Source organism: Rhinoraja longicauda, chromosome 9 (assembly GCF_053455715.1).
Source record: "Rhinoraja longicauda isolate Sanriku21f chromosome 9, sRhiLon1.1, whole genome shotgun sequence".
Taxonomy (NCBI): domain Eukaryota; kingdom Metazoa; phylum Chordata; class Chondrichthyes; order Rajiformes; family Arhynchobatidae; genus Rhinoraja; species Rhinoraja longicauda.
The window spans coordinates 17,186,205-17,211,965 of record NC_135961.1 but is presented as its reverse complement, the minus strand read 5'-3'; the positions used below and the strand labels follow the sequence as shown (position 1 = coordinate 17,211,965).

The 25,761-nt window shown below is 47.4% G+C and overlaps 1 protein-coding gene across 1 annotated transcript in view; it reads right to left on the bottom strand.

The window, feature by feature from the left end:
• The window catches only part of vash2 (vasohibin 2), a 99,388-nt gene that overhangs the window by 41,746 nt on the left and 31,881 nt on the right, over window positions 1–25,761 (bottom strand). Inside the window, exon 4 of the mRNA XM_078404880.1 lies at window positions 5,118–5,192. Within this exon, the coding sequence (XP_078261006.1) occupies window positions 5,118–5,192 (75 nt within the window). The remainder of the gene's footprint in view (window positions 1–5,117; window positions 5,193–25,761) is intronic.

Genomic DNA, 25,761 nt, shown 5'->3' with positions numbered 1-25,761 from the left:
TTTTGCCGTGGGTGGCTATTGCCTGGCACTTGTGTGGCATGAATGATATTTGCCACACATCATCCAAATCGGGCTGTTGTTCAGTATGTGCTGAAGGCAGACACGGATTGCTTCATTTCCTGAGAAACTGCGAGCGGAACAGAAAGTTGTGCAATCGGTAGCTCTCACCTTCTGATGCACGGACTATTATGAATAAAGCAATTGAAGAGGCCTGGGCACAGAGTGCTGCCCAGATGAATCTCTGTTGGCGAGATGATTAGCCATCAGCAATGCCAGCTACAATTAACGGCACAGATGTGTTTGGGTTATGATCACTTCATAGAACTATTTTTTTTAAATTGCTGCCTTGATGTCAAGGATATAGTTCACACCTCACCTGTTTACTCCAGATTCCATATCCATGTTGCAATGATGTTTAACCCATGTTCTACGCCAAATGGCCCACTTATGAGTTGTAAGTTCCATGTAATTCCATGAAGCAAACATAAGGTGGAGGTGAATTTCTGCAGACACAGGGGCAGCAACAGTAGAGTTGCTGCCTTACAGCGTCAGAGACCCGGGTGCGATCCTGACTATGGGAACGTACGGAGAATGTACGTTCTCCTGCGACCACCTGGATTTTCTCCGGGAGTTCACAACTTTACAAATTTTTGTGTTGTCTGCACGCTTGCTAACTAATCAATTTACATTTGTCCAAACCGAGGGCACAAGTTGTTTTTATATACAAACACGCACACATGGGTGACTGGAGTGTGCTGCCAAGGTGATGGTGGATGCAGTATGATGGAGGTGTTTATGAGATAGGTATATGGATATGCAGGGAATAGAGGGGTGTAGATCACATGCAGGCAGAGAGATTCGTTTCACGTGGCATCTTGTTTGACAGACCTTGTGGGCCGAAGGGCCTGTTCTTATGCTGCGTTGTTGTATGTTCTAAAATAAATGCCACGATATTCTGAGGAGCAGCAAAGCAAAGTCAGATACAACGGTCCCATTGAAAGGGAAATGCACCGTTTTTTAAATGTTCTATTTCCTTTCAATAATGCTTATATTATCTTAAAATCATTCAAGTTTGTTTTGCTTTGGATTAGTGGTCAACTCCAATATTTTGGAATGTGACATTTTGCCACAATGTTGTGGAAAGGGGGCAAAAGAGGTACTATTGGATTTTAGCAAGCAAAGGCCCAGGAATGTGTAGATACCATGCCTGGTTTATAGGCAGCTCATTATAAATTAACTGTTCAGCTGCCTGTGAAGTCAACTGGTTATTTAGCAGAACAGCACTGCCATTTTAATATTTTCATGTTCAGTTAAGGCTGTGTTTAAATTCAAGTACAGAACACAAACAGTCTTTCATCAAAATATTCTCCTTGGATTCCGGGAACCCTTGTTCCCAGATATAAAAATAAGTTCACAGATATAAGTTCCCAGTAATAAGAAAAACTGAATGACTTGCATGGAGCAATTCTTATAAATGCATACGCACACAGATATACTCACACACGTATGCACAGGCAAACCAATCTTCGTCAGTTTTGCCTAATTTGAGTTTAGTTTAGAGATGTTGTCCAGTTTTATTTCAGCAGAATTGTGCCTACAAATTGGGAAAATTGAAGCCTGTGTTTGGCCGCGAGTTCCTTTTTCTCTTTAAAGCCTAAAGAGAAAAAGGAACTCGCTGACGTTAGAGATATGTGATCTGCAGAGTTGCCTCCTTTCACTGGAATTTCATGGTGACTCTGCCTCAAAGCACCAAAGACTCAAGGAACAGTTGTACTGCTGTATAATTAGGCAACATGCATTGCCTACATTCCTGAACCAATTACATTTCAAAATCAAATTTGCATTATGTTTGAAAACTGCTCGGATTACAAATACAAACTATTCAGATGGCAGGATTCTCTTAAACTGCACTGCAGGAACACTAACCTGGGCAGAGATCGGAATGTCTTTGCTCTAGTTGTTAACAGTGGCAGCAAACAAGAATACGAGACTCATTGATAATTCAGTTGATAAATCTTTGTCTCTGACAGTAACAACACCCTGGACTATTGTGTATATATCGAGTAGTAATCAAACTATTGTGTATATATCGAGTCTGCATGTCAGAAGGATACACTGACTTTGGAGTGGGTGCTGTGCAGATTCACCAGAACCATACCATTACTAGAGGTTATAAAAGGTTGTGCAAACTCGATCTATGACCCCATGATTTAGTTGAGGTGTTTAAGGAAATTTGTAAGATAGCATAAAAAATGTCCTCGTGTGGGAGTGTAGAGAATGTGGGGTGGGGCAATAAAATAGCCTTACAATTCGAGTTGGGTGACTCACGGACGATGTCAGGAAATACTTCCATGAAAAAAGGGTAATGGAAATAAGGAACTTTTTGAAAAAGTATTAGAGGCCAAGTCACTTAAAAAATGATAAGTCAGCTTTGAGTCAAAGGCTTTCAGAAGGAGGCCTGGCAGGAAGCCATGATATAAGCTCGCTGAATGGTCCACTCCTGCTCCAATGTTCCTGTTCCAATGTTCCTGCTTTATCACTAAGATGGTGAGATTGCAACATTAAATTTCCTGTCACACCTTCTTCTCTGCTGAATTCTATAAGGTCACCATGCATTGCTAAACTTCGCCTCCAGTGATTAGGGTTCAAACAACGGCCTTTTATCAGAAGTAGTGCGTGAAACAGTGTTAAAGTCTCAAGTTAATGACCTTTCATTGGAATTTCTTCCAATCTTGATGTGACTCCATTTCTCTTTCCACAGATGTTGACAGACCTGCGCAGTATTCTGTTTTATTTCAAATTTCCTTTTAGAACAATACAGGAAGTGAATTTGGGAGTTTGCAAATTGGCTTGCGTCAGATAGACCCGATGGATGCAATATGCAGTTCTCTCATGGATTGTAGTAAATCGATCCCTCCACACTTTGGAGTGTGGAAGGAAACCGAAGATCTCAAAGAAACCCCGCGCGGTCACGGGGAGAACATAAGAACTCCGTACAGACAGCACCCGTAGTCAGGATCGAACACGGGTCTCTGGCGCTGTAAGCATTGTAAGGCAGCAACTCTACCGCTGCTCCATCATGCCACCCTCTTGTCCAATTCAATACGGTCACAAATGTTTTTATAGAAGGCATCTGTCAAGTAATAAGTTAATCAATAACAGACTCATTATGATTGGTAATTTGTTCTGACGCCACACAATTAATATACATTCTAATGCACAGACTGGAGTTCTTGAAAGGAACTACATATTTTAACAGGTTATGGGGAGAAGGCAGGAACGGGGTACTGATTGAGAATGATCAGCCATGATCACATTGAATGGTGGTGCTGGCTCAAAGGGCCGAATGGCCTACTCCTGCACCTATTGTCTATTGTCTATTAACCTTTATCCCATCAGTATATACAGGACCTAAGCCATCTTTCACAAGTGGAAGGACAAAAATTCCCTTTCATTATCTATATCTAAATGTTCTTCTCTTATGAAGACCCCAATCATTGATCTAGAGTAAATGTTATGACTTTAAAAAATCCAATACTGAGCTTCACATATTGGGAGTGTATGTCAGCTATTCCACCAGAGGTCACTGGCTTTAGTTTAGTTTAGTTTAGTTTAGATTAGAGATACAGCGCAGAAACAGGCCCTTTGGCCCACCGAGTCCGCACTGACCAGCGGTCCCTGCACACTAACTCTTTCCTACACTAGGGACAATCTTTACATTTATGCCCAGCCAATTGACCTACAAACCTGTACGTCTTTGGAGTGTGGGAGGAAACCGAAGTTCTCGGAGAAACCCCAGGCGGTCACGGGAAGAACGTACTAACTCCGTACAGACGGCACCCATAGTCGGGATTGAACCCGGGATGCTGGCACTGCAAGCGCTGTAAGGTAGCAACTCTACCGCTGTGCCCCTAAACTAAAGGGCACTTGGTCTCGTGGGATTTTGCTTTCCTACGAAGCCCACTGAGTTACTAAAGAGCCTCAGGGCCTGAAGAAGTCCACATTAATTGGTGCACATTCTTAAAACTCACCCTTTGATGTGCAAAGATTGGTAGAACTAATTACAATGAGAAGTAGAACAAAAGCAAAAAGAACAATGAATATATTGAGTAAGAAGGAACTGCAAATGGTGGTTTAAACTGAAGATAGGCACAAAATGCTGGAATAATTCAGCGGGACAGGCAGCATCTCTGGATAGAAGGGATGGGTGACGTTTCGGGTCGAGATCCTTCTTCAGACTATTGTCTTCAGACAATATATTGACCTTGATTTACAAAACCGCAGCGTTTAAAAGAAAACATTTTTTTAAATGTCAAGGTACATTTGAACAATGAAATTTCAATGAGTGAAATATGTGGTCCTTACGAGGCTCTCAATATGCATCTGTCCCCTGAGAAGAAACACAGTAACAATTTACCATCTCTCAACCTCTACAACCTTGAAATTGAGGAGTTAACTAAGAGGAACCTCTTCAGGGGATGGCATAAAATTAAATAGGGGAGAAGATAACCATATCTGATGGGCTTTTAGATGGTTGATTTCATTAGTCATAGTCCCAAAACCTTTGTTAGGTCACCAGTAGATTATATGTTATTTCCCCATTTTTGCAGATGGCCTTGCACTAAAACACTAACTTCCAACTGAGGTAATTAAATATGCCAGCACATCATTATAAATCTTCCTCACAGGTCAATTCCTAACTGCGCTAGGAAAATATTAAAGTCATTTCAAGACAAGAGTTAAACACTCTAGGAGAATACAAATATATATTCTGCATGTAATTTTTGCGAATAATCTCATTTAATGTTCAATTAAAGTACATTTTGTATTCTAAGGGTTAAATTTTAGTCTACCAGATTTTGAAGCTGGCAGTTGACCCACGTTAAATTATGATAATTTGTGGATTGAAATGAAGTCTGGCATAAAAAATCATTTTTTCCTGGCATCCCGCTTTGGAATTCTCCTTCAGTCTCCTAGCAACAGGACAGTGTGACATGCTTTTCCTTCTGGTTTATTATCAATTTTCACAGACCAAACTCATGGATTATTGCATCTAATGAGCATTTAGCCCACAAAATGACTCACTAAAGCCACATAAATCCATAAACTAAGGATACATTCCAAGAATCACAGCTTCAAGGCATTTAATTGGCAATGATTCACGAGTCATTTCTCTCGCTGTGTCCATCAACCTAAGGAAGACAAGAAGAAGAAAATAATTAATATCAGTAAAAAATATAACTAACAAAATCTGTCACGATGTAGCAAAGAGAAAACTGGATCTGCAGCATTTCTTCTTTGTCTGAAAGTGACTAAAAACATCTGCCTGCACAACATTCTAGGCTGAGATGATAAATGGCACGCAGTTCTGTTCAAAGGGAAACATAATGAAAAGCAACCACTACAATATCTGTTCTGTTTCAATAAAACAGAAAGAAGAATTTGCATTTATACAAGATCTTTCACATCAGCAAAATGTTCTGCAGTGCTTTACAACCAATTAATTACTTTTGAAATGTTGCCATTCATTCAGTGTGGCAGCTAAAAACGTCTCTCTAATGGGGCATGGAAATAAATGCCTGGCTAAGTGATGTTTCGTAAACATTGTTTAAGACTCTTTTGTTGACCTGAGCAGACGTGCTTTTCCATTAGTTCAGAATCAGCCGTTAACTATTCTGGCATCTTTAAAGGCCCCCAAATGTTCATCCTTTGGGGGTGAAACAACCTGGGAGTACCCTGTGGGGCACTGCACGTTTTATCTTTTGGCATAACAAAAATATTTTTGTTTAGTTACTTTGTTTGAAATCAGTCACGATACACAAGGTCAACATATCTCTGAAAACTCATGTCAGTTTAAAATCAATAAAATCTTCGCAAGGACTACTGTCCTAAAACTAAGACTACTATAGCCCCAAAAGTTCCTAAATCCTACAATCAAATAAATCATATTCTATGATTAAAATTCTAATTATGAAGGTTTGTATTCACATGTAATGTGAATAGTAATCAGACCTTATGTAAATGTATAACATGCACATTTAGCCTTGGTTCCAATGACCCGACTATTATACTGGCCCGTATGTGAAGGGAGGAACTGCAGTTGCTGGTTTAAAGACCAGAGACAGACACAAAAGGCTGCAGTTACTCAGTGGGTCAGGCAGCATCTATGGAGTTGCGGTAGAGTTGCTGCTTTACAGCGAATGCAGCGCCGGAGACTCAGGTTCGATCCTGACTACGGGTGCTGTACTGTAAGGAGTTTGTACGTTCTCCCCGTGACCTGCGTGGGTTTTCTCCGAGATCTTCGGTTTCCTCCCACACTCCAAAGACGTACAGGTTTGTAGGTTAATTGGCTGGGTAAATGTAAAAATTGTCCCTAGTGGGTGTAGGATAGTGTTAATGTACGGGGATCACTGGGCGGCACGGACTTGGAGGGCCGAAAAGGCCTGTTTCCGGCTGTATATATATGATATGATATGATATAAAAGTTGACATTTCGGGTCGAGATCCTTCTTCAGACTGGGAGTCAGGAGAAAGGGGAGCAAGAGATACAGACAGTACTTAGGAGAAATAAATGGAAGATATGCGATGTAATCAAGGAAATGTGCGGCACACAAGAGGCCATTGTTGGCTGTGGGATAGGTGACAACGAGTAGACGGACAGAGAAACTAAACAAGACGACAGTAAAACAAATACGACAACTAGTGTGGGGAGGGACGTGGAGAGGGGATGTACTTGTAGCCGTGTTCATATAAAATGTTGAATGAGATACTAATCTGAACCCTCTCAGATGGTGACAAAACCTCAAGACATTATATTTGAAGAAAAGGAGTGGGATTCTAGTTATCCCCCTCAACTGACAATTGCTTGTGGAAGTTTGCAGAAGGAAAATTGGCATTACAACAGTGGAATGCTTCAAAAGGAAAGTGCCACAAGACATCCTGAAAAGGATATGAAAGAGACTATATAAATTATATTAGTTTTTCTTCCTTTGAAATAGCGGCCTTTATCTTAGTTGGCAACCAGCCAGTCCCTAGAACTAGACATTGAACTCTACCACATAAAAGATGTATCCTGCTACTACTGACCGAGAAGAATTGATTTCACATTTTAAATACACAATTTCTTTGGTTGTATGTGGTGGCTAGTGAACTCCCCTCAACATACATTAACAGGGATATTTGTAAAATGTAGCAGAAACTATTCACAAAACCAATACAGATTTTACAGAATTTCATTTGGTTATCACACTGCGGTAGTCACGATTTTCATCACAACATAGATTTTCAGTTCTTTTCTGGCAAACCTGTAGGACAGTGTTTTTAAAAGTACAGTCTATTAAGATCAAAATGTCCCCATTAAGATTAAAGTGTAGCTGAAGACAAGGGAACATGTCTGCTGCTGTGCTTGTAAAGTCGCTTGTCAATCCTGGTCGACTAATATAGGACATGCAATGGCCTGTACCACAGCGTCCCCACAGATAATTTTACAAAGTACACAAAAATGGTTAAAAATAGACGAGTACTAAGAAATAGGCGAGAAAGGATCACAAGCAATCAAACTGCGAACTGGAGGGGAAATGGTAATTAATCACATGTGCTGCATTTCCAGGTGACTGAATAGTGACGCAGTATTCAGTGCTGCAATATCTACTTCAGAGAGAGCACAGATCTGCACTGCAGTGCAATTCCCACTCAGCACACAGATCAAGAATGATAGCTCAGTATCCCATCAAGCCCTGACCAAATTCCCAAGCACAAATTAATATTATAAAATAAATCTGACTGCCTTGGTACATAAATCATTAATGCACAGAATCAAAATGTAATCCAAAGGCTAATGGAATGTTAGCCATTATTTTAAGAGGCGGGGACTACAAAAGGATGATGTTGTGCTTCCGAATTTAAGCGTTGTATTTAGTTAACCAAGAAGGATATTGTGGATTACAGGAATGAAGGTGGGGAACATCACTGATTTACCAAAACAACCCCGGGCTTTAGTATAGAAACAAGGAACTGCAGCTGCTGGTTTATGCAAAAGGGCACAAAGTGCTGGGGTAACTCAGCAAGTCAGGCAGTATATCTGGAGAACATGGGCAGTTGACGTTTCAAGTCCCCGAAACGCTACCTATCCGTGTTCTCCAGAGATACTGCCTGACTAGCTGAGTTACTCCAGCACATTGTGTCCTTACTGAGCTTTAATGGTTAATCTTTGAGGATAGGTTAAAAGGTTAAGATGTTCCCAAACCGGAAACCCTGGATGAACAGGGAGGTACAGAACCTGTTGAGGGCACGCAACAATGCCTTTAAATCTGGTGACACTTCAGCATACAGTGTTGCCAGATCAAACCTGAAGCAAAGGTATAAAAAGGGCCAAAGACACCCACAGGCAACGGGTGGAAGACCACTTCAACACCACGGACATCAGAAGCATGTGGCAGGGTGTGTCAGGGACATCACTGGCTACAAGAGCAGCCCTGCCTGCCCCCACAGCGATAAGGCACTGACCAACGAGCTTAACACCTTCTTTGCCCGCTTTGAAACTGGCAAAACCACCTTGAGTGAAAGAACCCCAGCCGAGGCGTAGGGACAGGTCTTGCAACTGAGCACACAGGAGGTACAACGCGCTCTGCAAAAGGTCAACCCACGCAAGGCTGCAGGACCGGATGGAGTTCAAGGAAGGGTACTGAAGGACTGTGCTGAACAGCTGGCTGAGGTATTCACCAGGATCTTTAACCTGTCATTATCTCTGGCTACGGTCCCCAAGTGCCTGAAGTCGGCTATCATAGTTCCGGTGCCGAAAAAAGCAAAGATCTCCAACCTGAATGACTACCGCCCGGTTGCCCTAACGCCAATAGTCATGAAGTGCTTTGAAAGGCTGGTCCTCTCACACATCAAATCCAGCATCCCTGACTCACTGGACCCACATCAATTTGCATACAGGGCAAATAGATCCACAGAGGACGCCATCTCTCTGGCTCTTCACACTGTCCTGACTCACCTAGAGAGACAGGGCACGTATGTGAAGATGCTATTCATAGACTATAGCTCCGCCTTCAACACGGTCATCCCCACCAAGCTCATCACCAAACTCCACCAGCTAGGCCACAGCTCGTCATTATGTGACTGGATCCTGGACTTCCTGCTGGAACGACCGCAGGCAGTGAGAATGGGCCCGCACCTGTCCTCCACTATCACCCTGAGTACCGGCACACCACAGGGCTGTGTTCTGAGCCCCATGCTCTACTCCCTCTTCACACACGACTGTGTTCCTGCATTCGACACCAACACCATTGTCAAGTTTGCAGACGACACAACGGTGATCGGGCTTATCACCAACGGTGATGAAACAAACTATAGAGCGGAGGTGTAGAACCTGGCGGACTGGTGCTCGGAGAACAACCTGTCCCTAAATACCACCAAGACCAAGGAGCTGATCATCAACTTCCGTAGGTCACACAACGGGGAATATGCCCCGATCTCTATCAACGGGGACAGTGTGGAGAGAGTGTCCAGCTTCATGTTTCTGGGCACTCACATTTCAGAGGACCTAACATGGTCCAATAACACTGCTGCGCTGGTCAAGAAGGCACAGCAAAGACTGTTCTACCTAAGAACACTGAAAAAGTCTGGTCTACCCCAACAGCTGCTGACGACCTTCTACCGCTGCACCATAGAGGGCATCCTAACGCATGGCATCCCTGTGTGGTACCTCAGCTGCACGGAGGCAGAAAGGAAAGCTCTTCAGCGGGTAGTCCATAGAGCTCAGAGGACCATCGGAACACAGCTACCAGACTTGGAGGGCATCTACAACACACGATGCCTCAGAAAATCCACCAGCATCCACAAAGACTCTTCACACCCCTGCAACAGTCTGTTCGAACTCCTTCCATCGGGCAGACGATACAAGGCCTTCTACGCCCGCACCTCCAGACTCAGGAACAGCTTCATCCCCAGGGCCATAGCTGCTATGAACCGGTCCTGCTGAGCCGGATGGTCACAATGCATAGATCAACTTGCACTTTACCCTGTCTAAAACTGTTACAATTGTTTCGTTGGGTTGCTGTTGTCTAAATTACTTAAATTATTGCATCGTATGGGAGGCGCATTCCCAATCTCGTTGTACCCCTGGGTACAATGACAATAAAGATATATTGTATTGTATTGTATAAATATCCCTTGCATAGCCTAGATTGAGCAATTATCTAAACAATGCAATGAAACCTTTTGCAGTTGTTGCATCTGATTTCTCAGCTGATCGCTTTCTCTGACACTGTATTCTAATTCCATATATAGATCTTTAACCATGCCAGCTCATTAGTAATTCAAAGAAGATAAAAATGGTGAAATGATCCTGCATTATTCAAGAATGCAAAATCATTAGGTGCGTTGAATACAGGAGTAGGGAAGTCATGGTGCAGTTTCATTGGTTAGGCCACATTCGGTGTTTAGTGCAGTTCTGGCAGGAAGGATATGGAGGCTTTAAAGAGTTTGCAGGAGAGGTTCACCAGGACATTGCATGGATTGGAATGTATTAGCTACTGCAGAGGTTGAACAAAATAGGACAATTTTCTCCGGAGCATTGGAGACAGCGAAGCAACCTCATAATGGTTTATACAATTATGAGATGCACAGACAAGGTAGATACTCGAGAGTTTCTTTCCCAAGGTGGAAATATCTAATTCTGGAAGACATAGAATATAAGGTAAGGAAAAGTTTAAAGAAGATTTGCAAAGCAAGTTTTTTTCACAGAGTGTTAGGTGCCTGGAACACACTGGCAGGGAACAGCTACAACAGAAACATTTAAGTCTGAAGAAGGGTCTCGACCCAAAACGTCACCTATTCCTTTTCTCCAGAGATGCTGCCTGACCAGCTGAGTTACTCCAGCATTCTCTATCCTTCCTGCACGTTAAAAATTATTTTCTCTTTTCCCTGCTGTAATTTATCGTCCCAGAACATTCCTTAACGCTTTCTGTTCTGAAAGCAGAGATTAGGCCAGTTTCATTTGGACACATCAACAACTTGTTAGTAGAAACAAAGAACTACAGATACAATACAATACAATACAAAATATCCTTATTGTACAACTTGATTGGGAATGAGCCTCCCATACGATGCAATAAATGAATTAGCTAGTCAGTATTAATTAAAACAACCCAATGAAACCAATTAGAACAGTTTTAAAACAGAATAAAGTGCAAGTAGATCCGTGCCAGTTCACTGTGCGATGTGACCATCCGGCTCAGCAGGACTGGTTCATAGCAGCTATGGCCCTGGGGATGAAGCTGTTCCTGAGTCTGGAGGTGCGGGCATAGAAGGCCTTGTATCGTCTGCCCGATGGTAGAAGTTCGAACAGACTGTTGCAGGGGTGTGAAGAGTCTTTGTGGATGCTGGTGGCTTTTCTGAGGCATCGTGTGTTGTAGATGCCCTCCAAGTCTGGTAGCTGTGTTCCGATGGTCCTCTGAGCTCTGTGGACTACCCGCTGAAGAGCTTTCCTCTCTGCCTCCGTGCAGCTGAGGTACCACACAGGGATGCCATGTGTTAGGATGCTCTCTATGGTACAGCGGTAGAAGGTCGTCAGCAGCTGTTGGGTTAGACCAGACTTTTTCAGTGTTCTTAGGTAGAACAGTCTTTGCTGTGCCTTCTTGACCAGCGCAGCAGTGTTATTGGACCATGTTAGGTCCTCCGAAATGTGAGTGCCCAGAAACTTGAAGCTGGACACTCTCTCCACATTGTCCCCGTTGATAAAGATCGGGGCGTATTCCCCGTTATGTGACCTACGGAAGTTGATGATCAGCTCCTTGGTCTTGGTGGTATTTAGGGACAGGTTGTTATCAGAGCACCAGTCCCCCAGGTTCTGCACCTCCGCTCTGTATTTTGTTTTATCACCGTTGGTGATAAGCCCGATCACCGTTGTGTCATCTGCAAACTTGACAATGGTGTTGGTGTCGAATGCAGGAACACAGTCGTGTGTAAATAGGGAGTAGAGCATGGGGCTCAGAACACAGCCCTGTGGTGTGCCGGTACTCAGGGTGATAGTGGAGGACAGGTGCGGGCCCATTCTCACTGCCTGCGATCGCTCCAGCAGGAAGTCCAGGATCCAGTCGCATAACGACGAGCTGAGGCCTAGCTGGTGGAGTTTGGTGATGAGCTTTTTTTTTTTTTTTTTTTTTTTTTTTTACAAAAATATTTATTCAAATATTAAAATAATATATACAATGCAATAAAACCAAAACAGAACCCACCACCAGAATATTATACAAACAAATATACCTATTAAAACTATCATACAATTATACTACAATCCCCATCCAGGATACATCCAATCCCCCGCGGTGCCCAGCGGTCCCGGAATTCCTCCAGGGTGCCCGTGGACAGCGCGTAGTCCCTCTCCAACACCACCCGGGCACGGACGTAACCCCGGAAAAGGGGCAGGCAGCTGGCTCGGGCAGAGCCCTCTTCCGCCTGGCGCCGTGAGTCTCGGATGGCCAGCTTGGCCTGGCCCAGGAGCAACCCAACAAGGACATCTTCGGCCCTACCCTCTCCCCTACGCACAGGGTGTCCAAAGATGAGGATGGTGGGTGAAAAATGCAGCCAAAAAGCAAGGAGCAGCCCCTTTAGATATTGGAACAGGGGCTGCAACCTCACACACTGCATGTACACGTGGTACACAGACTCTTCCAACCCGCAAAAGTGGCAGGCGGCTGGCGAGTCTGTGAACCGCGCGAGGAACAGGTTGCAGGGGACTCCTCGGTGCAATATCTTCCACCCCAGGTCCCCGATGGAGAGGGGCAGAATTCCTGCGTAGAGGGACCCCCACCGCGGGGTCACCTCGCGACCGGAAGGCAACACTGACCGCCACTTAGTGTCCGGACGGTGGACCAGGGCGAGGAAGTGCAGGGTGTGGAGGAGGAGCCCGTACAGGACACGCCTCCCTGCGTCTCGGAGGGAGATGAAGGGTGTCGAGGAAATGCGACTCATGTTGTGTGGGACCGGCTCCCGGGAAGGATTACGGCGCCTCGGTCCGACGAGTACTTCCGGCTGAGCGGGGGTTTGCTCAGCCGCAGGTGCTCCACACATTTGAGCCTCTCCGACACCCAGCGGGGCGGGACAAGGGCCGGCTGCTCTCACGCCTGGGCCGCCGCCCTCCGTCAGCGGAGGGGGGGCCCGGTCGACAGCAACCAGGTTCCAGACTCTCAGCAAGTCCCGGTAGAAGCCGGGCATTCCCAGCAGGATAGCACGGCTGACGCCCACCATCGGGATCCGCGTACCTGCTTGAAGGCAGCGGCCCCGTTGGAAAAAGTGTGTCGCCAGCACGTGCCACCTGGGAGGACGCTCCGAGTACAGGTATCTCTGCAGAGTCCTGAGGCGGAGAGCCGCCAACTGGGTGCGGATGCACACCAGCGACTGCCCGCCCTCCTCAATCGGGAGACTCAGGACCGCTGCAGAGACCCAGTGCTTTCCGTTGCCCCAGAAGAAGTCCACCAACTTCTTCTGGATGATCCCAGCAAAAGTGGCTGATGGGACCAATGTGGTCAATCTGTACCAGAGCAGGGAAGCCACGAGTTGGTTAATGACCAACACCCTGCCCCGGTAGGAAAGCACCCTGAGGAGACCTGACCAGCGCCCCAGCCGGGCGACGACTTTCAACTCCAGCTCCTGCCAGTTCGCCAGCCAGGTCTCCGCGACGGGACTCAGGTAGACTCCCAAGTAAAGGAGGCGCGTGGTGCTCCACGTGAAAAACCGCATCTCCTCAGGGAGGGAGTCCACCTGCCATGGACCCACCAAGAGTCCAGAACATTTCCCCCAATTGATCCTTGCAGAGGAGGCGGCCGAGAAGACTCGTTGGCACTCGCGCATCCTCTGCAGATCAGCGGGGTCAGTGACCATGAGGAGCACGTCATCGGCATAGACCGAGAGGACCACCTCCATATCTGGCTCGCGTAGAACCATGCCCGTCAACCTCCTCCGAAGCAGACTAAGGAATGGCTCCACGCAGATGGCGTACAGTTGGCCTGACATGGGGCAGCCCTGACGTACTCCTCTGCGGAAGGGAATGGGAGCCGTCAAGGATCCGTTGACCTTGACGAGGCACTCCGCAGTGGTGTATAGAAGTCGGATCCGGGCCACAAAGTGCGGTCCGAACCCAAACGCCCGCAGAGTCCTCACCAGATACTCGTGATCCACCCTGTCGAAAGCCTTCTCCTGGTCAAGGGAGAGAAAGGCAGTGGGTACACCGGTCTCCTGAGCCAGGTAGACCAGGTCCCGGACCAGATGGATATTGTCCTGGATGGACCGGCCCGGGACCGTGTAAGACTGGTCAGGGTGGATCACTTGGGCCAGCACTGGGCCCAGACGGTTGGCCATTGCCTTAGCAAAGACCTTGTAATCGGTACAGAGGAGGGAGACCGGGCGCCAGTTCTTTAGTAGGCGGAGATCACCCTTCTTGGGCAGAAGGACCACTACAGCCCTCCGCCAAGACAGGGGCATCTCCCCGGTCGCCAGGCTCTCCCTCAGGACCATGGTGTAGTCCTCCCCCAAGGTCCCCCAGAAAGTGTGGAGGAACTCTGCTGTCAGTCCGTCCAGGCCAGGGGATTTGCCCCTTTGAATCTGATGGAGGGCCGCAGTCAGTTCGTCTAGTGTCAGGGGGGCGTCCAGACGCTCGGCACCCTCCGGGCCGACCGTGGTTAGACCTTCCCACAGATCACTGCACTCGTCCACGCCGGAGCTATCCGGTGAAAACAAGGTCCCATAAAAGGAACGAACCGCCGCGTTGATGTCTTCTGGTTCGGTGACGGGGGAGTCATCGTCAGCGAGCAGCTCCACTAACTGCTGACGGACTCCCCGCCATTTCTCCAGCGAGTAGAAGAAGGGTGAACCGCGGTCCAAATCGTGGAGCATTTGGATCCGCGACCTCACATACGCGCCTCGGGATTGCTGTAACTGCAGCTCCTTCAGCGCGTCCTTCTTCTCCTGGTATTCCCTCCAGAGGGTCGGGTCCCCACCGGTCTGACTTAGACGCGAATCCAAATCGAGCAGCTCACTCCCGAGCTGTCGGACCTTGGAATCGCGTCTCTTGGTAGACCCCCTAGTGTACTCCTGACAGAAACGCCGGATGTGGGCCTTGCCCACGTCCCACCATAGCCGCAGGGAGTGAAATCCTCCCCTCTTCCCCTTCCAAGTGGTCCAGAACCTCACAAACGAGTCCCGGAAGCGGCGATCCTCCAGCAGCCGGTTGTTAAAGTGCCAGTACGCGGACCCTCCCCTCGTGCGCAGCAGGGTAAACTCTGCCCACACCAGGTGGTGGTCCGAGCAAGGCATCGGCCGCATGGAGGCCGCCGAGACCCGGGAGACGTACGCCCGAGAAATGTACAGGCGGTCAATGCGAGAGCCACCCCCCTCTGACCTCCTGGAGAAGGCACTGGAGTCGGGGTGGAGGTTCCTCCAGGTGTCTACCAAGTCAAAGGAGCCCACGAGCTCCTTCAACTTCTTCACCGACTCCTGGCCGCGCTGGATACCTGAACGGTCTCCTTCCTCGAGGGTACAGTTGAAATCTCCCCCAAAGATCACGCAGTCGCCAGGGTCGATGGAGCTCAAAAGGGTAGACACCTCCCGGAACAGGCACGTCTGCAACACGGCGGGCTTGGGGGCGTACACGTTGACAAAATGCAACGGCACGCCATCCAGGCGCACGGCCAGGTGAAGCAAGCGGCCTGGCACCAATTCCTGGACCTTTAGGATTTCTGGCCGGAAATTCGGGGCCAGCAAAATGGCCACCCCACTGGAAATGGAGCTGAGGTGGCTCATGAAGACCTCACCACTCCACTCCAGGAGCCAGGTGGACTCGTCTCCTGGGATGGTGTGGGTTTCCTGCAGGAAGCTCACCGCATATTTCCCATCCCTCAGGGTTGAGAGATGGTTAAACCTGCGGAGAGGCCCCCTGCTGCCATTGATGTTATAACTGGCTATGGTGATCGCCATGTCAGAAGTACACTAGATCCCCTCACCAGTCCCCTGGTCACTGACAGCAGAGTCGCCTTTGCCGCTACGGACCCTAGATGGATTGGCAGTGCGTTTCACCTTCCGGATCTTGGCAACAAGGGACGCTCTACTGGTCCCTCTACCCTCAGCAGGAACGACGCTGCTCTGGGCCTCGGCGTCCTTTTCCAGGTCGTCCAAGAAAGACCTGAGCTGACGCCGGTCGTTCCCCTTCACCCCCATCCCTCCCTTCACCCCCGTCCCTCCCTTCACCCCCGTCCCTCCCTTCACCCCCGTCCCTCCCTTTCCCCTCCCCTTCCTTTTGAGGATGAGGTTCAGGGAGCTGGTGACCCCTTGTAAGTTCGGCCACCGGAGGGAGGCCAGTTTGGGCCGATGTTGGGCTCCTTCGGTGGCCGCAATGAACTCGCGGATCTCCTCCACTGGAATGAGAGGAGTGGCGTCGGGGGCAGCGAGAACATCCATTGACTCATTGCCCGAGGAGTCCTCTTCCACCCCCCCACTGCAGATGGAGTCACCGTTCCCATCCTTGGACACACCTTCTGTGCTTGAGACTCCCGCCCCACCCTGTGCAGCGGTTGCCTCTTCCCCACCCTCTGGTCTCACCTCCACCTCAGTCCCCACCGTGGGGCCAGTGGCAGAGGGGCCTTCCTCGGGTGTACCTGGGCAGTCAAGACCATTGACAGTGGGGTCTATCCCTCCACCAGTTGGGCCCAGAGTGGACTCTGGTGCCCCAGACTCAGGGAGTCCCTCTGGAGCCAGGTCCTGCGGGAGAGAAGGGCTGGTTTCCCCTTCCCCCTCCCCCCCTACTATCCCTAACTCCACAGGCGTGTTCTGCACCTCGTCCTGGGTGGGTTGCTCCTGGGCTTCCTCGGGTGCATGAATTGGGATTCCCTCCCCAACAGGAATCTCTCCCTGCTCCATTACACCCGAGTGGTCCCCATCACCACCCTCCCCAGAAACCCCTTCAGAGCATGGAACCGGGGCCTGAACCAGAGGGCAGGAGTCATCCTCCACCACAGCACTCCCCGCCCCACTGGAAGATTCCCCTATGTCCCCCTTCTGCTCCTCCCTGGAGAGATTCCTCCTTCTTTTTTTCGAAGGGGAGGAGCTCACAGACTCTGGGGTCACCTGAGCAACCCTAGTCTGCGGCTCCCCCTCCTCCCGCCCAATCCCCTCTGCCCCTGGCTGGATTATGGGGCTTGCGGACTCCCTAACGGGAGGTGACGGGATGGGTGGCAAAGTCTTATCCCCGGGGGGTTTGTTCCCCAGGTGCCTTATCTTCTTCGTCACCTTGCTCCCCTTCTTTTGACCCTCCCCATCCCCAGGGTTCCCTGGCTCAACTACAGGGGGAGTGGGAGTGGGGGGGGGAGGGGGGTTAGTGGCACCGGAGGCGGAGGCCTCCGCCCGGGATTTGGGGCAATTCCTCCGAATATGCCCCACTTCCTTGCAGGCGTGGCACCTCGGGCGGTCCGATGTCCAGAAGATGGTGAAGTCTCGCCCATCCTGCTGGACACAGAAGCGCCCGTCGACCACCTCCTCCCGGTCCAGCAACATTGTCAACTGGCGCCGGAGGGAGAGAACGTGCTGCAAGTCCTTCCTGCGGAACCCCATGGGTATTGGTGTGATGTCGGTGAGGATCTTCCCCAGGGTATGAAGGTGGGGAAGGAGGGCCTCGTTCTTGATGCAAGGCGGGACGTTGGATAGGACCACCCGCTGCGCGGTGGACCCCAGGGGCTCGACCTGTAGGAAAAGTCCACCCACTGTGACCCCTTTATATACAGTCGCGTTCACCCCCTCAACGGACTCCAGAAAGAACACGCCCTTCCCAAACATTTTTCCCACATACACAATGCCTACAGGCTTGGCTGCCACTGCCACAGCAGCCGCGCAGTCCTCCAGGTTCATTTGGGGGGGCAAGTAGCACCTGACCCCATGTTCAAAGGGTAGGTTCCTCATGGGGAACCGGGCCCCCAGAGGAGCAGCCGAAGCAGCTGAAGCAGCCGCCTTCGCATAACTCCCCGAAGGCCCCGATCCCCCAGAACGCTGACCCTGCATGGTATCAGGCACTACAGTGAAACAAAAACACTGATACACAAAGACAAAGACAATCCAAAAGGCACGGGGCCAAGTCCAAACACACAAACAAGTGTAGAACAGTTCAAGGGAGGGAGGCGAGTGGTGTTGCCTCGAACGTCAATAATGGCGGCTCCCACTAGAAACTGCTGCGTCACGGCCTCTTGGCCCGGGTATCTCAGCTCTCCTGCGTTCCCTGGTGAGCTGCAGACTTTCACAAGCAATCCCCGCTGGTCTTCGCTGCTCCTGCAGCAACGAAAGGGATTCACCTGCAGTCTGTTATTGTTGGAAGCCTATCTCTGATAGAGAGGAGGCTCCTTCAGCTCCAGGTCTCTAGGCCACAGAAGAAGGTCGAGGGTGTAGAAAACTCCCACACCGCACGAAAACCAGACCCGTCTGGTCAGTAGCGACGAGGCAGTAGGGGGGGGGGGGTTGTTCTGGACACAGGTGTATCAGTCCAGACAGGTTTTTCTCCCCCTTTTTGTGCGCCACAGTTTCCTGGCAGGTTGCCAGCCTCAGTAGTGGGAGCTGAGCAGTCAGCTGATAACACCGCTCGCAGCCCCAAAACACACAGAAACCTTTTAAAAAGATTTCTGTAGCGTCGCAGCGATACCCAAGGATGTTTAGAGTACCGCTGTACCTCCTCCGAATTCCAAAAGATGTTTAGAGCTCACTCGTTCGAGTGATTGAGACAGAGCTCCGTAGCACCACACCTGAGCTTGGTGGGGATGACCGTGTTGAAGGCGGAGCTATAGTCTATGAATAGCATCTTCACATACGTGCCCTGTCTCTCTAGGTGAGTCAGGACAGTGTGAAGAGCCAGAGAGATGGCGTCCTCTGTGGATCTATTTGCCCTGTATGCAAATTGATGTGGGTCCAGTGAGTCAGGGATGCTGGATTTGATGTGTGAGAGGACCAGCCTTTCAAAGCACTTCATGACTATTGGCGTTAGGGCAACCGGGCGGTAGTCATTCAGGTTGGAGATCTTTGCTTTTTTCGGCACCGGAACTATGATAGCCGACTTCAGGCACTTGGGGACCGTAGCCAGAGATAATGACAGGTTAAAGATCCTGGTGAATACCTCAGCCAGCTGTTCAGCACAGTCCTTCAGTACCCTTCCTTGAACTCCATCCGGTCCTGCAGCCTTGCGTGGGTTGACCTTTTGCAGAGCGCGTTGTACCTCCTGTGTGCTCAGTTGCAAGACCTGTCCCTACGCCTCGGCTGGGGTTCTTTCACTCAAGGTGGTTTTGCCAGTTTCAAAGCGGGCAAAGAAGGTGTTAAGCTCGTTGGTCAGTGCCTTATCGCTGTGGGGGCAGGCAGGGCTGCTCTTGTAGCCAGTGATGTCCCTGACACACCCTGCCACATGCTTCTGATGTTTGTATGCAGGCAGTAGAAACAGTGAGAGGTGATCGGATTGTCCCAGGGGTGGGCAGGGGAGAGCTCTATAGGCGTCCTTTACATTGGTATACATTTTATCCAGCGTGTTTGAGCCCCTGGTAGGGCACTGCACATGCTAGTGGAATTTAATACGCAAAAGTGCTGGAGTAACTCAGCAGATCAGGCAGCATCTCTGGAGAAATGGATAGGTGATGTTTCAGGACAAATTATAGGGTGGGAGAGGGGTGGAAGATGAAAGTTGGAAAAGGGGTGAGGCAGGACAATGGTAGGTAATAGGTCGACACAGGCGAGGTGGGGTTGATAGACAGATGGTTGGAACAAAGTCCAGAGATAAGAAAGGAAGGTGCGAGCCTGGTTTGAATAGTTGTGGATTTAGAAGCCAGATGGGAAGAATGTAGTGGTGGTGGGGGGTGGGGGTGGAGGGGATAAACAGGTGGGAGTCCAGGTGGGGCATAAGGGAGGGAGGGAGGGGGAATGGGGAGGGAAAAAGATGGAGAGGGGTGTGGAGGTCACTGGGTGGGTTAGTGAGAGATTACTTAAAATTAGAGAATTCAATGTTCATACCATTGGGTTGAAAGCCACCCAAGCAGAATTTGAGTTGCTGTTCCTCCAGTTTGTGTGTAGACAGAGAGCTCAGTGTGGGTTGGGTAAGGGAGTTAAAATGGTTAGCAACTTGGAGATCCAGCAGGCCTTGACCGACCGAGCAGTAGTGTTCAGCGAAACGGTTGCCAAGTCTATGCTTGGTCTCGTCGATGCACAGGAGACTACATCGGGAACACCAGATGTATTGGATGACGTTGGAGGAGGTATACATAAACTTCTGTCTCACCTGGAAATTTCATCACATTCTTAATCAGGAGTGAGATTAAGAATGTGATGAAGCTTTTTCTTTCCTTTATCTACTTAGGTTAGATCTATGATTGTCACATGTACCTAGGTTTGTTTTGCATGCTATCCAATTAGATCCGATAAGACTATACATAAATACAATCACACCAACTCAGGTACAATAGGGCAGAGAGGTGGAACAGAGTGCGGAACATAGTTCCCAACATTGTAGCGCAATAGTTCCATAGACAACGTTCTATGTCCGCAATGGGGTAGAGATGGATCGGACAGCACCCTAGCTGACGGATGGACCATTCAGAAGCCTGATAAAAGAGGGGAAGATGCTGTTTCCGAGTCTGATGATGCGTGCTTTCAATCTTTTGCCCAATGGCAGCAGGGAGAATTAGGAATGACCAGGGTGGGACAAGTCTTTGATTACATCGGCTGCTTTTCTGAGGCAAGGTGAAGTGTAGATGGAGTCAGTGATGGGGTGTCTGGGCTGAGTGATGGATTGGACGACATTTACAACTCTCTGCAGTTTCTTGCAGTCTTGGACAGAGCTGTGCCCAAACCAAGCTGCAATGCAACCTGACAATAAGCTTTTTATGGTACATCTGTAGAAGTTTGTAAGAGTCATTGGAGACGCGCAAATGTCCTCAGCCTCCTAAGAAAGTAGGGATGTTGGTATGCCTTCTTAGCTATGGCAACAATGTGGTTGGTCCACATCAGATGCACTGTATATGCTCACACGCTCACACACTCTCACACTCTCACACACTCCCTCACACACACGCACCCCCTTGGGCAAAGTATTTTTCCTCCATCATTCTTATTCCACATTATTTCAATGTTCCCTTCCCAGTCAAACAAGGAATGAAACTGAATTGTCTGCCATCCTTTCACCATAGCAAGGTGGATATCATGGGTTCCATACTTGCTAATATTGCAACCAAACGATTCACAGTACATCAAAGCAACACTCAGCTCCAAACAATTTTAGATGAGTAAAAAACAAAATTCCCAACCGGATTCAGGAACTACTTTTTTTAATGGTTCACAGTTCATTGATGATGTCACAAGCGTTTGAACCGTGTCTTGTATAAATTAATTCCAATTCACAAAATTTCCTAACCATGATTCAACTTGTCTAATTCACATCTTCCAATTTCGATGCAAGATCATTCATCTGAAAAGGTAACTTGTTTTTTAAATGCACTGAGGCTTCCTAGCATTTCATGTTTTAATGTTAGCAAATAAAGTCTAACTCACTCCTGGCTGTGTTTACTAAATAATCAGACTTTATGGCCCTCGAAGAATTGTGGCAGCAACTGAGTCCAATATGTTCGGAACAACTTGTTCTTGTACAAAAAACCCAATCCGCCAACTTGCTTTAGAAATATCAAATGAAATGTACTTATTTTGAATCATGGAGTCATACTGCACAGAAAATAAAGCTCTTCAACCCATCATGTCCATGTTGACCATTAAATACACCTGTGTACTAATCCCATTTACTAGTACTAGATCCATAAACCTCCAGGCCATGGCAATTCATGTGCTCATCTAGACATGCCGTGAGAGCCACATCCCTCCTGCACCCCTTGGGAAATGCAGTCCAGACATCAATATCCTTGGGTGAATATATATCTTCCTCAGATCCCCTCTAAACCTCTTAGCCCTTAGACTGAAAACTATGCCCTCTAGTTTTAGACAACTCTGCTTTGGGGAAAGATATTCTATCATCTACTTTGTCACAAATTTGAATCTCTCTTTCAGATCACCTTTTAATCTCCTGATCTCGAAAGAAAGCAAACCCAGCCTGTCTAGTCTCTTCTCTATCCCAGAGTGCTGGAGTAACTCTGCAGGTCAGGCAGCATCTGTGGAGGGAATGGGGAGGTGACTTTTCGGACCTCTTCTTCAAACTGGTCCCGACCCAAAATGCTGCCTGTCCACTCCCTCCACAGATGTTGCCTGACCTGCTGAGTTACTCCAGCGTGTTGTGTTTTACTCAAGATTCGTGTATCTACAGTTCCTTGTGTCAACATCCTATTAAATCTCCTCTGTACTCTTCCAATGCAAATGGATATCCAGGGAATATGGTTTTGGCAGTAGTCGAGAGGTTGAAGACAAAGTGTAGCGAATGTACTTGTTCAGCAGAAAGTGACAAGCAACATTTATTAGGAGTATATTTCTGGATCTTAGCTTTTCGCTATGCATATTGGTCTTAGCTGACAGATCCTGATTAATCAGGCAAATCTGCAGATACACTAAATTAGAGGCACAGCAAGCTGTAAAGATGCAAAGGCTTATTGTTAATACATTCCGTGTTCTACATCATTTGACCACTATCATATCTTTAAATAGTGTAACTTCATACGAGACCAAGCAGTTCCAGGATCAATATCACTTGTAAATGCTGGAATACACACACTTGGAAACTTCTGACCAAGTTTCGACAACAGAGGAGGCCATTAACAACATCGAGATGCATGTCTCAGACAATGCACTGGTGGAGTTTAGAGATCCTTGCATATCGAACTGGATCTGTGACAGTGCGTTTTTATACAAAGGAGGCTAAAAATGCACAGCAGTCACTCTTTAATGAGGTGAGGGTGTTCTTCGTGTGACATCAAATGTTTAGCTCCTTGTGTGAGATTGTTACTCTCCTTGCCATCCAATGTTGACAAAATCTCAGTATCGAATAATAAAATTGCTTGGAATTTGTGATTATAAAATTGCCTGGCTTGATGGCAAAAATGTCAGCATTTATTTTAGTTTAAGGCAGAAATCTCCCAGTCAGCCCTCCCCCACCACCAGAGCTGATTTGCACCCATCTCCAGTGAGATCAAGGAAACTGAGTGTTCTCACAGCAAATTCAGTGAATACTGAATTATTCTTGCTGCAAAATAACTTGATGAATTTTAATTTTGCTGGGCGAGGCTGTACTAATCTTCTTTGACAGCTCCCTGGGCTGAGAAACAAACTGTTTGAGAAGGATGAGAAGGCGAGAATGTGCTGAGGCTGCTGTATGGCCCCAACCCACACTGAACAGAGACGAAAACATTCCAGAGGGATGACAAAGTTGCAAGATTCACATTCCAGTACAGTATCAGGGTCCTGACTGAATAGGAATTTCCACTGATTCAATGCACATACTTGTCCTTCTAACAGCAATAGTTACATGACTGGACTAATATCCAGAGATCTGGACAACTGATCCCGAAAACTTGTGGAAGTAAATTTAAATAAATCTGGAAGACAGTGCCAAAACTAGTGATAGCTTTTATGAACCAGATTGACATTAAAACTCATCCGGACAACTAATAGTGTACAAAGAAGGAACTCTAACTGCTCCGGCCCGTGCCTGGTGCGATTCAAAACCACAAACCCGGCAGAGATCAAGAAACTACAGCTGCTAGATATCCAAAAATAAAAAGAGAAAACGCTGGAAACATTCAGTAGGTCAGACAGCAGCTGTGGAAAGGGAAAGAGTTAACATTTTTTGGTCCAGATCCTTCAACAGAACCACATTTGTAACTGCTCTTTGAAATGTCCCAGAACGCTACTAAGGGTGGACAGTAAATGCTGGCCTTGCAAGTGATGTACACATTGTGCAGGGCAAAGAATGACTTGCAGAAGTTTGATTGCAATAGCCAGTGCTATTGCACAATTGTGCTGCCATTGTCTTCAGTGCCATTGTCTCTCTCTGCCACCCATTACACCCTCGCCAATGTAAGGATAAGTTCACATGGCACCATCCTTCTTCTCTTAAAATGGAGGCAGCCAAGAGGAATGCTGGGAAAAAAACCACTAAACAGTAAGTGTAAGAAAATAACTGCAGATGCTGGTACAAATTGAAGGTATTTATTCACAAAATGCTGGAGTAACTCAGCAGGTCAGGCAGCATCCCAAGAGAGAAGGAATGGGCGACGTTTCGGGTCGAGACCCTTCTTCAGTCTGAGACCCTTCTTCAGTCTGAAGAAGGGTCTCGACCCGAAACGTCGCCTATTCCTTCTCTCTTGGGATGCTGCCTGACCTGCTGAGTTACTTCAGCATTTTGTGAATAAATACCTTCCACTAAACAGTAAGGTTTAAAAACCTGTTACAGCTCTAATACAGAATATGGAACATAATAACGGCTGTACATAATTTTAATAAACCATAATTTTAAAATAAAAATAAGATCACAGACATTGAAATGTTAAGAATGAGAAAATTAAAATAAGTCATTTACTTTTCACCTCGTACTTTCTAGGCCAGGAATTTTCATTCAAATGAATGGGCTCTCCAATCCTACATGAAGGGCAGAATTCCCTCACCAAATGCTGAGGATGGCAGCATGGTCAGGCTGCACAGTTAGACTCCACATGAAAACCACTATCATTCAGCGGGCCCCAGATGCATTGCAGATTTTAGTTTTAGTTTTAGAGATACAGTCCGCGCCGAACAGCGATCCCCACACACTAACACTATCCTACACACACTAGGGATAATTTATACTTATACCAACCCAATTAACCTACAAACCTGTACGTCTTTGGAGTGTGGGAGGAAACCGAAGATCTCGGAGAAAACCCACGCGATCATGGGGAGAACGTACAAACTCCATACAGACAGCACTCGTGGTCGGCATCGAACCCGGGTCTCCGGTGCTGCAAGCGTTGTAAGGCAGCAACGCCACCGCTGCGCCACCGTGCCGCCTGCAGGTCGACAGTTAGTCCAGGACCTAGGAGTGGGAAGCAACTGAACACCAGCCATTTTTCGTGGAAACGCTGGTCACATTTGACCCATCCCATTGATTTCTGAGACAGTGCATCAAGAATCATTTTTAAACTGAACATCAATGTGACCTCGGATTTGTTTATCGGAACAGTGTCAGTAACAACGTGTTCTTTGGTTGATAGTTAATGCATGTTTGGTTGGTTGATTTTTAGTCCTGATCAGATGCAAACATGGTTTATGTTTGACCTGCAGGCATTGGATATCTTACACAGCTCTCAGTTGTCGCAACAGGTTATAAAATAAAAACAGATCACCGATTATTGACATTAAATATTAATTCTGTTTCTCTTTCCAATGAGAAGCTGAGGGTTTCCAACATTTTCTGCGTTTTTTCCACCAAATTTCCAGCATCTGTAGTTACTTTTAAATCTTTAAATTGCCACAACTAAAGATTTTAAGAAATCCCCCCACCCCCCCCCCAATTGTACAATACTTCATACCTTAAATGCTATTAAATAAGACTTTAATCTTTATTTACATAAGAACTAGATTTACATTATTGAGCTTGTATAATTTAAATATAATACAAAACGTCCTGAAAAACCTGTTCTTACACAATAGCCAATCAACCAAATTACTACAATAACAGCATAGAAGTTGGGAGGACATGTTGCAGTTGCATAAGACGTTGGTGAGGCCGCATTTAGAGTATTGTGTTCAGTTTTGGACACCATGTTATAGAAA